This window comes from Pleurodeles waltl, chromosome 7 (genome assembly GCF_031143425.1).
Source record: "Pleurodeles waltl isolate 20211129_DDA chromosome 7, aPleWal1.hap1.20221129, whole genome shotgun sequence".
Taxonomy (NCBI): domain Eukaryota; kingdom Metazoa; phylum Chordata; class Amphibia; order Caudata; family Salamandridae; genus Pleurodeles; species Pleurodeles waltl.
Genome location: NC_090446.1, coordinates 751,722,880 through 751,738,253, shown reverse-complemented (window position 1 = coordinate 751,738,253; position 15,374 = coordinate 751,722,880). Strand labels below are relative to the sequence as shown.

Below are 15,374 nucleotides of genomic sequence, written 5' to 3'. Positions count from 1 at the left end.
ATGCAATCACACACCACAAAGTCACATACCAGACCCTTGGGTCTGTGGACCCTTTTGTCAGAGAACACTGAAGAATTGCTGCCACCATCTTGGCTGGACTCAATCCTCCTGGCTCTGATGTGCAGCTCTCACAGGCAGAATTTCTGACCAGTGTCATTTTCTTTTCCACAATGACCAATTTGGCTAGCTCCATCTTTTACTTTCTCTCCTTCTTCCTATCCTCCAGTTCCTCTGGGGACAAGCTTCTTGATGAAATGCTGCTCTTTGACCTATGAGAATCACTGCTCCTCGTATTATCCACTGTATTATCCTCCTGGCTCCCAGGCAGTCCCCGAATATCCACTGAATCCTGATCCAGATCCTCATCATCGTCAATTTCCGCAGGATCCTCCTCAGGAATCTCATGAGCTACATCTCTAGTTCTATCCAGGTCCTTTGAGTTTTTTGACGCTCCATTATCTTGGTGAAGCCTTTGGTAGAAACGCCAAATGCTTTGCCAAACTCCTTGAGCTCGGTCACTGTATTCTTCTCCAGCTTAGCCAACATAAAATCCATGTTTGCAGGTGAAGGCGCAGTTGTGGGACCTCCAACCAGAGACATGATTTACAGAATAGAAAAATGCCAATCGGGGACAATTGAAAAATTATAAATGCCAATCAGATAGAATAAAGAAATTGCCAATAGGGATCAGATAAAACTAGTTCCAATTGGTCTAGATGTGGGCGGTAGTGTACACCAAATGACTGTAAGGTACTTCACAAATACAAGTCCTATCCTCACTGCTGTTCACCAGTGTTAGAAATTGGGTCTCTAGTTGGCAGAGGTATGCACCCTGTCCAAGTAGGGTCCACAATCCTAGACAGGCTGACCCAAACTCAGCCTCTGGTAGCTTGGTACAAAACAGTCAGGCTAAACTTAAAAGGCAATGTGTGAAGTATTTGTGCAACACTTAAATTATTGTCCCACAGTGAAAACACCGCAAAAAGACTCCACACAGTTTAGAAAAACAAGACAAAAACCACAGAAATCCAATAAGTAGAACTCAAGATATGATTTTTTAAAGAATAAACTGCAAAACAGTGCTTAGAAATCAATAGCGCTAAAAGGTTATTTAAGGTCCCACTAGACTGGATTAAATCCAAAGGTCGGGCCGGCCGCGATAAAGAGCAGGCCCACGCAGGACTTGCTGAAAAGAACCTTGAATAGAGGGCTGCTTCGACTTCAAGGAGACAATGCACAGGCAATGCACTGTTTATTATCCACATAGTCTGGGGGATGTGTCGCAGTCGAAGCACGCAGTCATCGAATCGGTGTCCTCAAAGAGCAGCCCTAAACCCTCTGCGATGGAGTTGATGATTTTTATAACCGCACAGCGAAGGCGATGCACTGGAGCTGGTGGAGATTTGCCAATCCTGAGCTGCGCAGTCAGCGATGAAAAGTCCTCAACCTCAGCAGCAGCAGTGATGTGTCGGCGACAAGGGAAGATGTGGTAGTTCTGATCAGTGCAACGGTTTTGGTGCATTGATTTCACAAGTAATCAGCTGCAGAGTCCCCTTTGAAGCCCAGGACTGGATTGGCACCTCTTGGCAGGACAGGACAAAATGTTGGCAGAGTCCAGCAGCTATAGAAGAGTTGGGAGAAGTATTTGATAGCCCTAAGACTTCAGAACAGAAGGCAACCCCTTAGAATCACTTGGTTCACATGAGGATGTAGAGAGTGAAGCCCAGTTCTTCTCACTTCAAGGCATTAGGCAGCAGGCCAACACGGGAAAGTAATTCAGCAGAGTTGCAGTCCCTCCTGGCAGCACAACAGTCCTTCTTCCTGGGAGATTGTCCTCACATCCAGAAGTGTACTCATTTGGTGGGGTTTGGGGTCCAGTACTTATACTCAGTTGAGCCGTTGAAGTGGAGGATACTTCAAAGAGAGGCCTCTGAAGTGCACAAGGTCCCTGCCCTTCCTTCCCTGGCTCCAGACACAACGGGGTTATTCAGCTCTTTTTGGTGGGACAGGCACAGCCTTAATAAGGTGTAAGTGTTAGCTCATCCCTCCCATCTAGGCCAGGAAGGCCCTTCAGCCTGGTGATGAACAATCAGGATGTAAATGTTACAACACAGCTCCTTTTGTGTGTGACTGTCTAGAGAGAATGCACAAAGAGCAGATGTGTATTCAGAGACAGTCAGAGGCACAGAATGGTTAAAGAAAATGTAAACGTTCTAAAAGTGGCATTTTCAGAATTACAATATAAAATCCGACTTCACCATCAATTGTGATTTTAAATTGGGAGTCCAGAGATACCAAACTCTAAATTCTAATCCTTTCCCAATCTGAAATTACACTTTAAGGCTGCTTCAAGGTAACTCCAATGTTAACCATTTCATTTACAGACCCTAGGCAAATATAGGGCACTTTACTAGGGACTTTCAAGTAAATTAATTATGGCAGCTGTGGATAAGCCAATATCACCATGTTTTAGTGTACAAAGCACCTGCACTTTAGCACCGGTTAGCAGTGGTAAATTGCACCGAATCCTAAAGCCAGCAAAAATGAAGTCAGAAAAACAGGAGGTCAGAATGCAAGAAGTCAGGGGAAACCAAGCCAAGAATGCTAGGTCTAAGAGTACCTATCCTGCAAATAGGAGGCAAGATCCATTTTAACTAAAGCCCATTTCAACTCCATGGTGGAACAAACGCCCTAATCAAGTGGCAGAGCAATGGCTCTGCTTCTCAGCCAACTTCTTGCAGAGCCATAAAAGTCGTAAAGCTATTTTTCAACTTGCGAACATCACGCTATTCATTATCCTCCACGTTCAGTTTAAGGTGTACCGTCTTCCATAGAACCAACTTCTGCTCCAATGGTTTGATGTAAATCTGCAGCTAATTATCCTTAGGAAACGCAGGATTTTTTTTAAACGAAAAAAAACTCTATTTCTAGCGCTTTACCATTGCTGTGGCTCCCAGTGCTATATGGTACCCCTGGAAAAGAGACTTCACAATGGGGGAGTTAAAAGAGTAGCACAGCACCAGGAATCATAAACAGCGGACTCTAGGTTTGTCTACGTGTGTGAAATATGAGGTGTGAAACATGAGACCATCAGGAAGTTTAATTGACTGGCAGTAGGCATTCTGTAGAATCTCAGGGAAATCTTGAGTCGGGTGAGTGATCCTCCATTCAAAAGATAACTACAAACACAGCTAAACAGCTATATGAATAGCTTCTGCAGCACTGAAATAATGGTTCTGCTGGATTCCAGATCTGACATGCTACTACTAAACTAGTTTCAGGATGCTGGGTGGCACCAGGGAAATGTGATGACTGTATCCTGGTTTGAATTGTGACACCAAGACCCCTTCAATGTGCCCACACTTTGTTTACTTTATGTTCTGTGCAGCAACCTGCAGGGGGTGATTTCTGAAACCTGTAACCGATTTCTGAAACCACCAATTCAAACAGAAGCTGCTGTGCAATATGAACCAAGTTTTTACTACCTAGGTGCAAAATGATGATGCCAGGGTGTGCCCACCCTCTCAGCAGCATTGTGTTCAATGAATGCCTCAGTTGTGTGAGCTGCAGCCTTTCACGACTGTAGAAAGCGAGGCGGTACCCCGCCTGCAGTGCGCAGGACGCAAAGACATCTCATGCATATAGCTCTCCAGCATTCCGCTCATAAGAGTGGCCAATGACCCAAACATCCATTATTCTTTGGCCCCTGCATACACCAGAACCTCCATGACCTCTAACTAGTCAATCCACTCCCTCCTCCAGACATCTTAGAGATGGATGGGAGAAGATAAAACAGGATGAGGCAGAGCATGTTTAACATATGCAATCTCACATAACGTTTGTAACAGTCCAAGGACTACCTGCCAGTCCTCCGCACAGCTATGCCTGAGAGCCCCAGTGCCACTGATGCAGAGGCCACCCCGATTCTAAAGGAATAAGTTCCAAACTCATATGAGTGAAAAACGGCAGCGGACAGAGCATGATTCAGTATCCTACAGAATTGGTACCTGGTCAGATGGGTGCTGCCTGCGTGAGCTAGCATGGATCTCCCAACCCCCTGTGGCAGATGTGTCATGAGGAATTCCAAGTTATGGATGGGACAGCACTCAGTACTGGGGGCCCTATGCAATAGTATGTGGTCACCTCTCCCGACCTGATCAACCTTAGAACGAGGGATGTTACTCGCCCGGGCCCGTGGCCCCTAACCACTGGATGTCCACCCACTGTAAACCCCCTCAAAGATCCTTCCTGCTCTTGGCCACCAACTGACTCAGCCTGAAGGTTTCACAAAAGGCCACAGTAAATACTGCCCTGAATAAACTGACATCCTCCAGGAGCTAAATATGCCTCTAAGTGACCCCAGAATGGCAACCAGATTGACCGTATCAACGGGGCACCTGGAGTCAGGTCTGGACCCTTCGAACTACTGCCAAGCCTTCAAAGCCCTCTTTACCAAGAAATATTTAGTTCTATCAGGGCGTCCAAGCAGTTGTGCAAAGAAGGAAATTGTTGCAATGTGGCGCCTGGCACAAGCAAACGACCAGCCCTCATCCCTATGTGTCCCCATGAATGCCAAGACTGAGTGTGTAGCCAACCAATCCGATATCCTGGCATGCCCCAAGAATTCTGAATAAGCATTAAAAGCCCCCTCATAGGCCCGCTTGGGCCTGGGCGCTAAACTGGCTGCCATGAGGTCTGGTAATCTTGGCCACCAATCTGCCACAGATGCTCCGGGAAGGGCGTGGGAAGTTCTTCTGCTCCTGGACGGTGGTACCTGAAAACCTGTATCTTAAAATGAGACAAAACATTAGCAGCATTGTCAACACACCAGGTGCATATTTGGCTGTAAAGAGCACATTCCTTCGCAGACACAGGAGCACAATTTCCTTAAGAACCCTCAGAACCATCCTCCATTTTGTGGGTTGCTGGTTGATGCACTCTACCACTGTCATCTTGTCAGACCAAAATACCACTGACTGATTGTGAAATTGCTCAGGCCAAACTGATAGAGCCACAAGGATTGCTAACAGCTCTAGAAAACTAATATTGGCCACCATTCAAGACTTTACCTATTCCTTGGGCCAGCACTGTGCACACCATGCACACCAAAGATGGTCCCACACCCTTCCCTGAATGCTGTATCCAAAAAGAGACCCAAATCCCGGTTGGTCCTAGGCTTCCCTGGCCACACTATGGTTCCATTAAAGTCACAGAGGAATGTCTCCCAAATCCTCATAGCCTGCTTGACTTCACTGGCGAGCCTGGTGTGGTGATGCTTTACCTTCAGTGCTGACATGTACTGGGCAATAAAACTGAAAAAGGGGTGCCCCATGGGAATGATCTGTACAGCAAAATTAAGTTGCCCTACCGGCACTTGCAGCTGGTTGAGTGTGACCTTCCTAGCTCTCAGGCATGTCTCAAGGCCTGGTAAAAAGTGTTGCCATTCTCCAGTGGAAGCCTGGACACCCATGCCACAGAATCCAACTACATTCCAAGGAACTCAATAGTAGTTGATGGCCCTCTGGTCTTGCCTTGCACCAGTGGACCCCCAAAATTCCCCATCAGTTTCTGAGAGGTCCCCAAGGACTCAGCGAATTGCTCAGAGTCGCTGGACCAAGGAGCAGAACGCCATTGGTGTAAGGATGAGCACCGACTGGTGTCCTGACTGCTGCCCAAAAACCCATTCAAAACATGTGCTAAACGTCTCAAAATAGGAATAGGATACGGAGCAGCCCATTGGCATACACTTAACAAATAAGTAGGCCCCTTCAAACTGGAAACCTAGGAGATGGAAATCTGCCAGGTGGACAGGGAGCAACCGGAAGGCAGACTCAATATCAGACTTCGCCATCACAGCCCCAGGCCCCAGGTCCTGCAGCATCTGGATTGCTTGATCAAGGGAAGTGTAGAGGACCGAACATAAAGCCTCGCCAATAGCCTCATTTGAAGAAAAATCTTTGGTGGCCGATAGGTTATGTATCAATTTGAATTCCTCTGGTTCTTTATTAAGAACCACTCCCGGGGGGGCAAACAAAACCAGCCACAGAGACAAGGTCAAAGGGGCCCACCATGCGGCCCAGACTGAGCTCTTTTAGGATCTTCACCCAGGCCACACCTGTGTTGGATCTAAGAGATTGCTGGTGTTTACAGTAAGGGGAGCCCACATAACCTGCTGCTAGAATCCTAAAGCCTTACTTAAAACCTTCATACAATATTTGAGCTGCAGCCCAGTTAGTGAAAGTACTGAACCAAGGAACCATTGTCATTAAATGAACTGGGGAAGGAGCTTTGTCAAATTCCGTATTATCACTCCTGCTTTTTGGTGCCCTTCTCTGTGGACTTTTCATAACACTTAGATTCCGGATGGAAGACCTGGCCACAGAATGAAGAGCAATGTTTGAATCTGTAGGTTCCCAGAGGTTGGGTGCAGGTATGCCAGTTGAAATCCCAGCAAGACCCTTTGCCCCCCGCCAGACCCTGTTCCTGCCCGAAAGGACTGACCAGTGGTACATTGCGGCTGATTCATATATTGGAGCCAAGTGATGATATTAATCTGGTCCCATCTCAGGGTGGGCCTATAGAGTTCAATCTTCCTAAACTCCTTAACATAATCCTTCCAGGCTGTCCCACCATATTCATCATGAGCACCCACAATCCTTTTCTGATAACAAACCAAATACACACCCAGATCATTTAAATGCTTTGCCATAATGGCCTACTAGGTTGAGAAACCACTGACCCAATTCAAAAAAGTCTTTTTCAAACTTCTTATGTGTCCAATGGCCACAGATACTAGGGTGCTGGCATTCTTTACAACGCATGATCTCCTCCTTCTCAGACATCCACCAGCAGATCAAAAAAGTTCATGTATGGCCCTTTCTATATATTCTTCTTCACTTACATTGATACATGCAAACCCAATTGCTCGTGATCAGAGTGAATATCACCCAAACCCATAGGGGATAAATAGGGCCCTGTACCTGTAGTCGCTGCCCCCTCGGCAGGAGACATCACCATAGCTGCTTCTCACCCCGATGTAGCAGTCTTTTGGTTCAATGGTTGCGCAGGAACCCCACCAGCCTGTGGGACCTGACTGTCCGCTGGCACACGAGAGGTAGTGGGGAAGGCCCCATCTACTCTCTCCCCCAGTGGGCCTGAGCCCAGTCATGGCCCTCTGTGTGCCCCTAACCATCACTTGCGCTACCCAGGTGAGAAACTAGGTGGCATGCTTTTCTCCATAACATCACCCATGTCAGTCCCTGCCAAGGTGCCCCCCCACCAGAGGGGCTGACAACATTCCCACCTCTGACAGCCAAGGCAACACAGATGCTGCATTAGCCACCAGGTCCTGCTGAACATGCCCACTGGTGGAGGTCACCCCTATAGCCACACCCACACCAACATTCTGTGCAATGCCACCAGTCACCACTGACCCAGTTACCACTGTGGTAGTACCTTGCACCACCACCTGGACAGAATTACCCGCAGCCAGGGCCAAGCCCCCCGGTGCAACCCTACCTGGACGGGACCAATACTTTTGCTGCAATGGGCGGCTCTGTCACCTGTATAGGTGCACCCAGGGTCAGGGTTAGACACACCGGTGAACCACCACCAAAGGGCTAGTGGCCTTAGTGCCTTGCATGCCCAGGTCACTTGCATCCTGCCCCTATAGCACCAGCCTAACTATACCTGCCTACGGACTTTCTTTGAGACCAGGGGGAATACCTCCATGGGAGGCACTCCTGATATCCTAGGCCTTTCCACTTTCTCCCCAGGCACCTCAGATGACTGTCATCTTGATGCAATGGCCTGGTCCATAGCATCCATCCTGAGCATTAATGCTTCTAACAGCGCCTCAGTCCAGTACCACTTGGCACCATGTTGCCCATTTGAGCCGTACTGAGCCATCAAGGACTTGCTCATACAACCGCCACAAAGAGGCAACACTTGTCACGTAAGGTGGGCTATCTACACAATTGCACAATCAAACGTTGACTAGAACCATCCAAAACAAATCTGCCACCCTATTATCAGGCACCCTCATCCAACAGTAAGCTTTCCCAAAGCCACCCTGCTCGGCAGCTCCCATAGATTTCAGAGGACAATGCCAATTAAATCAGCCCTCGCCCGCAGGCCAATCACAGACCATTGGTAATGCCTACAAATGCTACTGCCCTGCCAGACCAGCCCCACCTCGCCAAGCCAAAAGCTGAGCCAGCAGATGTGCGCAAAGAAGCAAAACAGGCTCCAAATTCACAGGGTGAAACACTCCTACACACTCAGAACCTTGTCAAATGCCCTCAAAATCACCCACCCTCACCCGCAGCGCCGTGGACCCTGCTGGAGCCGCCACTTAGTCAAAACTCAGGTCATGTGAGCAGAACTCAAACTTATACGGCTCCCAGGCAGGGTGCAACTGGGCTGCTGAAGAGTGTCCCACAATGGGGCCTCGGGGGGGAGGAGGAGGAACGAGGAGTCCCCCTCCCCGGGTTTTTGGGACAGGTGGCACGACCCGGGACGTGTTTGGACGTCTGGGGTGCCAATTATGGGGGGTGGGATGGGTATGCATACGGCCATTTTGTAGGAACAGGCACCATTTTGGGAAGGTGACCTGGTGGCCAGGGTTTAGGCAGGCGGGCTCTGTGTTTTCTTTCCCCTCCCTCCCTCCCTCACGTTATGCTGATTTAGGGGTTTTCTTGGAGCAGGTGTCCGGGGTTGTTAAGTAGGCGTCGCTTGGACAGGTGCTTGCCAAGGCGGGGACAGCTGCAGGGCAGCTATTAAAAGCTCGGGTGTAGGACGGAGCTGGCAGGGAAAGACAGGTATTAGGACAGGGGGGAACATTAATTAGACAAGGACAGGCAGGAGACTGCTCAGGAGCGGACAGGTTCAAAGAAGTAGGTAGGGCGGGAGAAAGTAAAGGAGACGAGAGGAAGGAAAAGACAGGTCGAGAAGAAGGGGGGGAGGGATCGGGGTAGGGGTAGGGGAGGGGGAGGGGCGGGGGTAGGTGACTCGATGTCTAGTGAGGTTTTAGTTTTGGAAGGCAAAGGCCAAGGGGGTAGGTCTAGGGGCACCTGTTCCAATAAAGCGGCCTTTTACACACACAAACGAGTCTCGGTGGTCACTCTGTCCCAAGGTGCAGAGCGCAAAGTGAGCATGCCGAGCCTTCTGATAGAAAACCCTGCAAAATAAAAGACCAAAGAAACTTGTTGTGTGGAGCGGGCAGTCCTTGTCTGCGGTCGACGAGCAGGAGAAAAGACCAGCTCGCTGGCCACGATTCCTTTTATGGGCGTGGCCAACACGTGTATCATGTTTGCGCAGCCCAGAAGCGCTTGAAATGCTTCAGGGGTCGTGCTTGCGCTCCGACCAATCCCCTCTCACCATGTTAGGGCGTCAGAAGCACTTTGTGCCCCCACCCAGGTGTACAGCCCCGTGCGGACACGCCATATATGTTGTTCCCCCAATGCGGGGGAGCCCAGTGCAGAAGATGCACTGGTACACAACAGTATGGGACAAGCCTAATCTGTAGGTAGTTACTTGTTCGGGTGAAAGTAGTTTAAAACAGCCATGATTACCTTTTTCTGAGAAGTAACAAGTACGTTTTATGATATGTCTAAATAAACTTCCTGACCAACCTCACTAATTTGCCTGCCTTGCATCTGTGGTCACCCGTTCAGGATCAGCATGACACCAGGAATGGTAATAACTGTCGCTCCCTGCCCAAACACTGGTGCACAAATTAGTAATCCCTTTATATGACTAATAACGTTTCCACCGGTTTCCCTTCTCTTCAAACAGTCAGGCCAACAGGAAGAATCTCGACAGGCAAATCTTGGCCACAGTTATCTGGAGCGGGGTGTAATCACAAGATCTCGGGTAAATATTTTAACAGCTGCATACCAAGCGTCCATGGAGACTTAAGGTAGATAGATTCCGGTGAGGGCACGAGTACCTGACTTAAGTTCTTTGATTCTTAAATAACAGTGAGTTTTTGGATTCAAAATGTATCTTTACAAATGAAATCTTTTCAGCAAGTCGGTGCTAAACCAAATGCAGTATCTTTATTATTCGATCTACTAATGTGGTGATATCTCGTACTAAGACAGTTGAGCACAATCGCCACGAGTGCAACAGAAACATTCAGCAACATTTGAAAAAGCACAAAATTACAGTTTTAGTTTAAAAGAGGTAAGAGAGAAGATCCAACTTCGAAAAGTGATTTGATTGATATGTTTCCTCTATTGATGGGAGGGGGTGTCACAAAACTATTCGCTCATGCACCCAGGACCGTGTTGCAGGTGTTTTTATTTGCCCTGGCGTATTTTAGGTTCCTTTTCAGACAGTGTTGGGCAATATCGGCCTGATTCGTTTTGTAGAGAAGTGAGGAGTGCTCGGTGACCGCTGTTATTTTTTAAAGCAGTATGACCAATCCCTGGTGAGATCCTCGTGGCTGTTAGCTTTGTAGTCTGCTTTAGAATGACAGCGCATTCTTGCGAGCGTCTGGTTTATTTTGTGGTCTTTCGGTTCAAGCAGCTGGAGTTTCTGGTAGTTTCCTCATCACAGAGAAAGCTAGCAGTGCTCGGTTGAAGAGAAGTGCTCTCTGTTCGCTCTGAACTTTTCAGAAGCGCTTTTAGACTCGCACAGAGCTGAGAGGTTAAGGAAGCCCCCACGGGGGAAGGCAGTCTCGGATTGCACCGGTCGCCGGCCTGCCCCGCCCCCCTGTGCATCTGCGCCTATTTAACACACGGCTCCACTTTTATTGCCTGACTTTGCCTCTGAAGCCCTCCTGAAGATCAGAGGCTGCAAACCACGCAGAACCTTCAAAATGAATCGCTTAATTCTGTTCAGTTGTGTGGTCGCCCTTCTGGGGGCCTTTGTGTCCTCTGCAAAGTCTCCCTACCAGCAGGTCCTGCAGCACAGTAGAATTCGAGGTAGACAGCACGGGTAAGCTTCGAACTGTGTGCAAAATGTATTTGTTGAGCAGTTACACGATAGCCGTTAAGAGTACATATTGATGTTCAGCTATGCTTGTCGGCTAAGCACTCGCCCATTTATTTACAAGGTTAAGTGAACCACTGAATAGTAAGTACAAAATGATAACTTAATATGTCGAAGTGTGAGCATTTGGGTGCCAGTGCACTGACCTGCAAGAATTAAGTAGCTAATGAAATATCAAGTGATAATTACATAGTGCGAACTTTATATGCTGAAGTGTGGGCATTTGTATGCATGTGAACTGACCTGGAAGAATGAAGTAGCTAATGTGTGGCAGTACCATTTCCAAGGTAAAAATAGACAAATGTTGTATCTGAATACCAGTCTGTTCAAAATCATATCCTAAATAATACCCCATTACTTAATGCCGCCCTGCTAGTGACGTATCCGTGAAAGACTGCGGTGGTGCCAATGTGCAGCCCGAGTTTTGCCCATTGGTTCGGGAGGGTCATTGGGTGAACCGGGTCTCTCTGCTTATCTCACACGAGAACTTCGTCGCAGAAAGCATGTCTAATTTTAGGCACTTGCTTTCACTTCAGTGAGTTCTGAGGTAAATGTCAAGGAGAGTTGGGTTAGAGGACGGGGCTGGGAGATCTTGAACCATCTGTGATTGCTTATCGAGAATTGAACAGATGCCACTAATCGGTATCCCCAGACGCAGAAAGACAACATTCACAGCCGCTTATTCAAAACGAGGATATTTTGGTGCAGAATGTGAGAAAAAAATCAAGTAAAAAGAAACGCCCTCACTGTAAGCAGCTTGCTATGGTAAACCGCAACACTTTTATTCACCTGACTCTTGATTGGTGGAGGAGTAACATCGGAAAAACTGGGGCATTTTCGTTTGCTGTTAGTAAAGATTAAAGGGCGGATTGGCTGTACTTTGCAGTTCGAAAATCACTTGCCAGCTACTAGTTGGAGAACCTCAGCAGCAGTGATTAGTACACACTTGGAAAGGATGAACAAACTCAATGGTCAGATGAACTCCAGACGCGTGATATAATTAGCGAAATTGTATTTTATAATTCCCATTCACTTTGGTACAGCTTTACTTTGGTAGACCTATTTAATGTTCTTTTTTGTAGTTAGAGGGTTCAAACTGTACTCTGTCTGATGGTTGAGTAGAAAAAAGTCCCCCGAGCCATTGCCTTTGAAAGTGTACGTGCTTTTTGTCTTTTTCCCGTTAATCATTTTACATGTCTTACAGTAACAATACAAAAGATGAAGCTTGTGTGGGAACGACGGACACTTTGTCTTTAGTACAATCTTTTATTTTCAAATGCTTGGCATGTTTTGTGCGCCGAATTATTTCTTTTTATAACTATTAAAACTGTAAAATCAGTAAAAACAATATGGCCAAGAACAGCGGCTAGAAGGTGGTGTCAGTAGCCCTGCCGCTGGCAGATTGTTCTCTTGTCGTAGAATGGGTTTGAAGACGGTTAAATGGTCTCTAATCTAGGATGAGTTGAGGCATCCTAGCAGCCGAGCTCTGTGTTTCCTTCCTAACATAAAAACATAAAAAAAACATAATTTATCGAGCTAGTCAGTTGAAGAGTTAGCATTGGAAACTAAATTTGTGATCAAATCGTCCTTATTCATTAACCTTTTCTATATTTAGTTAGTAAATGCATGGATTAACTTCTACCTTTGAGTTTCCAGTTTGCTAATTGGTATGAAGCACTTCAATGCCTCGCCCAGTGTCATAGGCATTGTAGATGTACAATGACAATACAATAATCACAGGAAGAAAGATAATGCAACAATTCCCCATATATCCGAACTGAAGCCTACGATTGAATCTCCCTCCTCCACAGCTCTGCCAAAATAACCATCTCCTCTATGATGCTATCCGCTTCCTAGTATGAAAGACTGTGACTTCTACCATATTGTCCTTAGGTCAGATGTGCTGTGCTTTCATTTAGAAGTTTGCATCTCACCAGTAACTTCGCAAAAGGAATGCATGTGATTCAGGAGCATCACATGTAAGCAACACCATACGTCAACGAATCAAATAAACACCATATATCATATGATCATAGCCACTAGAATGATCAGATTCCGCGGCCGCAGCGTTTTCCACATACGTATGAATTTATCGCACTTGCTACATAAGCCACCATTTGCTTCATAATCGCAAAAAATGTTTCTAGCTTGAACAGACTAAGAGTTACTAAAACTACTTTGGCGTTTGTTGCCACGTAGTGGAAGACCCTTTGCGAAGGTTGACTGATCATCTTTCATTTGCCTAAGGTGTATTTTGATGTTTAACTGGTACTAATGAGAGGAAAGCTTTGCCTGGACAGTGTTAAAGTGTAACGTAATGAAATAATACTATAATAAAATGTGTCGTATTAAGCCACATAATTTGTTTTTTCTTGACGCACAATTTAGTAAACCCTGCCACATATTGTGGTCCTCTTCTGTCACATAATTCCAGTGGCCCTGCATATAATGACTGCCATTTGAGGAATTTCTGAAGACTAGCGTTTGCCTGAAGGTGTCCTGTGCTGGACTTTGAACTGCACTTTACCCAAAAAGGAGGACTGCAGGGCAGAAAAATAGTGTTTGTTTGGGAAATCCTAGATGATTACTAGTAATGCAGAGGAGAAGAGGGCACATGTTCTATACTTTAGACGATCCAAGCTTGTCTGAGGTAGATGAGATTAAAGAGTGCTTTACAAGCAATGGGAAGGGATCGCAGTGAAACATAATTAGGAAACTGATTTTGCAGCTAGACTAGGTTTTGATCATTGAAAGCTCGACGTAACAGCCAAAATAGAGTCTTACTATCACTGGAAGTGGTGTCTTTGCCTCACTCTTACAAAGTGGATTACATCAGAGCTTTCTATCTTTGTCACTGTTTTCCTATTGTTCTATTTCTCTTCCTACTCCTTTTTCTGCCCTACTCTCTATTGCTCTGGCTCAAAGTCTGATGTTGAAATATAAGTCAAGGTTCCCAAAAAAGGAGCGCCCATGCCCACCCCCTCATCACTGGCGCATATTAACCCCTTCGCTGCCAGGCCTTTTCCCCCTCCTGTGGCAGGCCTTTTTTTGCCTATTCGTAATAGTTCTCGCTTAGGCCCTCATAACCTTTTGTCCCCATAAGCTACCCACGCCAAATTTGCGTCCTTTTTTTCCAACATCCTAGACCCACAAAGTCTGGGCATCTAAAGGTACCCAGACTGTGTGGGTTCCCCTGAAGGAAACCAAGAAATTAGCCAAAATACAGTGAACATTTTGTTTTGTTTTTAAAGAAATTGGAAAAAAGGGCTGCAGAAGAAGGCTTGTGTTTTTTTACCTGAAAATGGCATCAACAAAGGGTTTGCGGTGCTAAAATCACCAGCTTCCCAGCTTCCAGGAACAGGCAGACTTGAATCAGAAAACCCAATTTTTCGACACAATTTTGGCATTTTACTGGGACATACCCCATTTGTACAATTTTTTTGTGCTTTCAGCCTCTTTCGAGTCAGTGACAGAAATGGATGTGAAAACAATGCTGGATCCAAGAAACCTAAACATTTCTGAAAAGTAGACACATTTCTGAATTCAGCAATGGGTAATATGTGTAGTTCCTATCAGGTTTTCCTCCAGAAAATAACAACTGAAATAAAAAAATATTGAAATTGAGGTGAAAAAAACAGCCATTTTTCTCTACGTTTTACTCTGTAACGTTTTCCTGAAATGTCAGATTTTTTAAAGCAATATACTGTTACATCCGCTGGACTCTTCTGGTTGCAGGGATATATAGGGCCTGCAGGTTCATCAAGAATCCTAGGCACCCAGAGCCAATAAATGAGCTGCACCTTTGCTGAAATATAAAGAGTCAAAAATAGGTATCAAGAAAACCTTTGTATTTCCAAAATGGGCACAAGATAAGGTGTTGAGGAGGAGTGGTTATCTGCACAACTCTGAATTCTGGGGTGCCCATACTAGCACGTGAATTACAGGGCATTTCTCAAATAGATGTCCTTTTTACCCACTGTCTTATATTTGGAAGGAAAAAATGTAGAGAAAGACAAGGAGCAATAACACTTGTTTTGCTATTCTATGTTCCCCCAAGTCTCCCGATAAAAATGGTGCCTCACTTGTGTGGGTAGGCCTAGTGCCCGCGACAGGAAATGGCCCAAAACACAACGTGGACACATCACATTTTTCCACAGAAAACAGAGGTGTTTTTTGCAAAGTGCCTACCTGTGGATTTTGGCCTCTAGCTCAGCTGCCACCTAGGGAAACCTACCAAACCTGTGCATTTTTGAAAACTAGAGACCTAGAGGAATCCAAGATGGGGTTGCTTGTCGAGCTCTCACCAGGTTCTGTTACCCAGAATCCTTTACAAACCTCAAAATGTGGCTAAAAAAACACATGTTCCTCATATTTCGGTG

General features: G+C 46.3%; 1 protein-coding gene across 1 annotated transcript in view; it reads left to right on the top strand.

The window, feature by feature from the left end:
• Positions 1-10,556: 10,556 nt before the first annotated feature.
• The window catches only part of TGFBI (transforming growth factor beta induced), a 224,985-nt gene continuing 220,167 nt past the window's right edge, over positions 10,557-15,374 (top strand). The window contains exon 1 of the mRNA XM_069199225.1: positions 10,557-10,941. Within this exon, the coding sequence (XP_069055326.1) occupies positions 10,823-10,941 (119 nt within the window). The 5' untranslated portion in view covers positions 10,557-10,822. The remainder of the gene's footprint in view (positions 10,942-15,374) is intronic.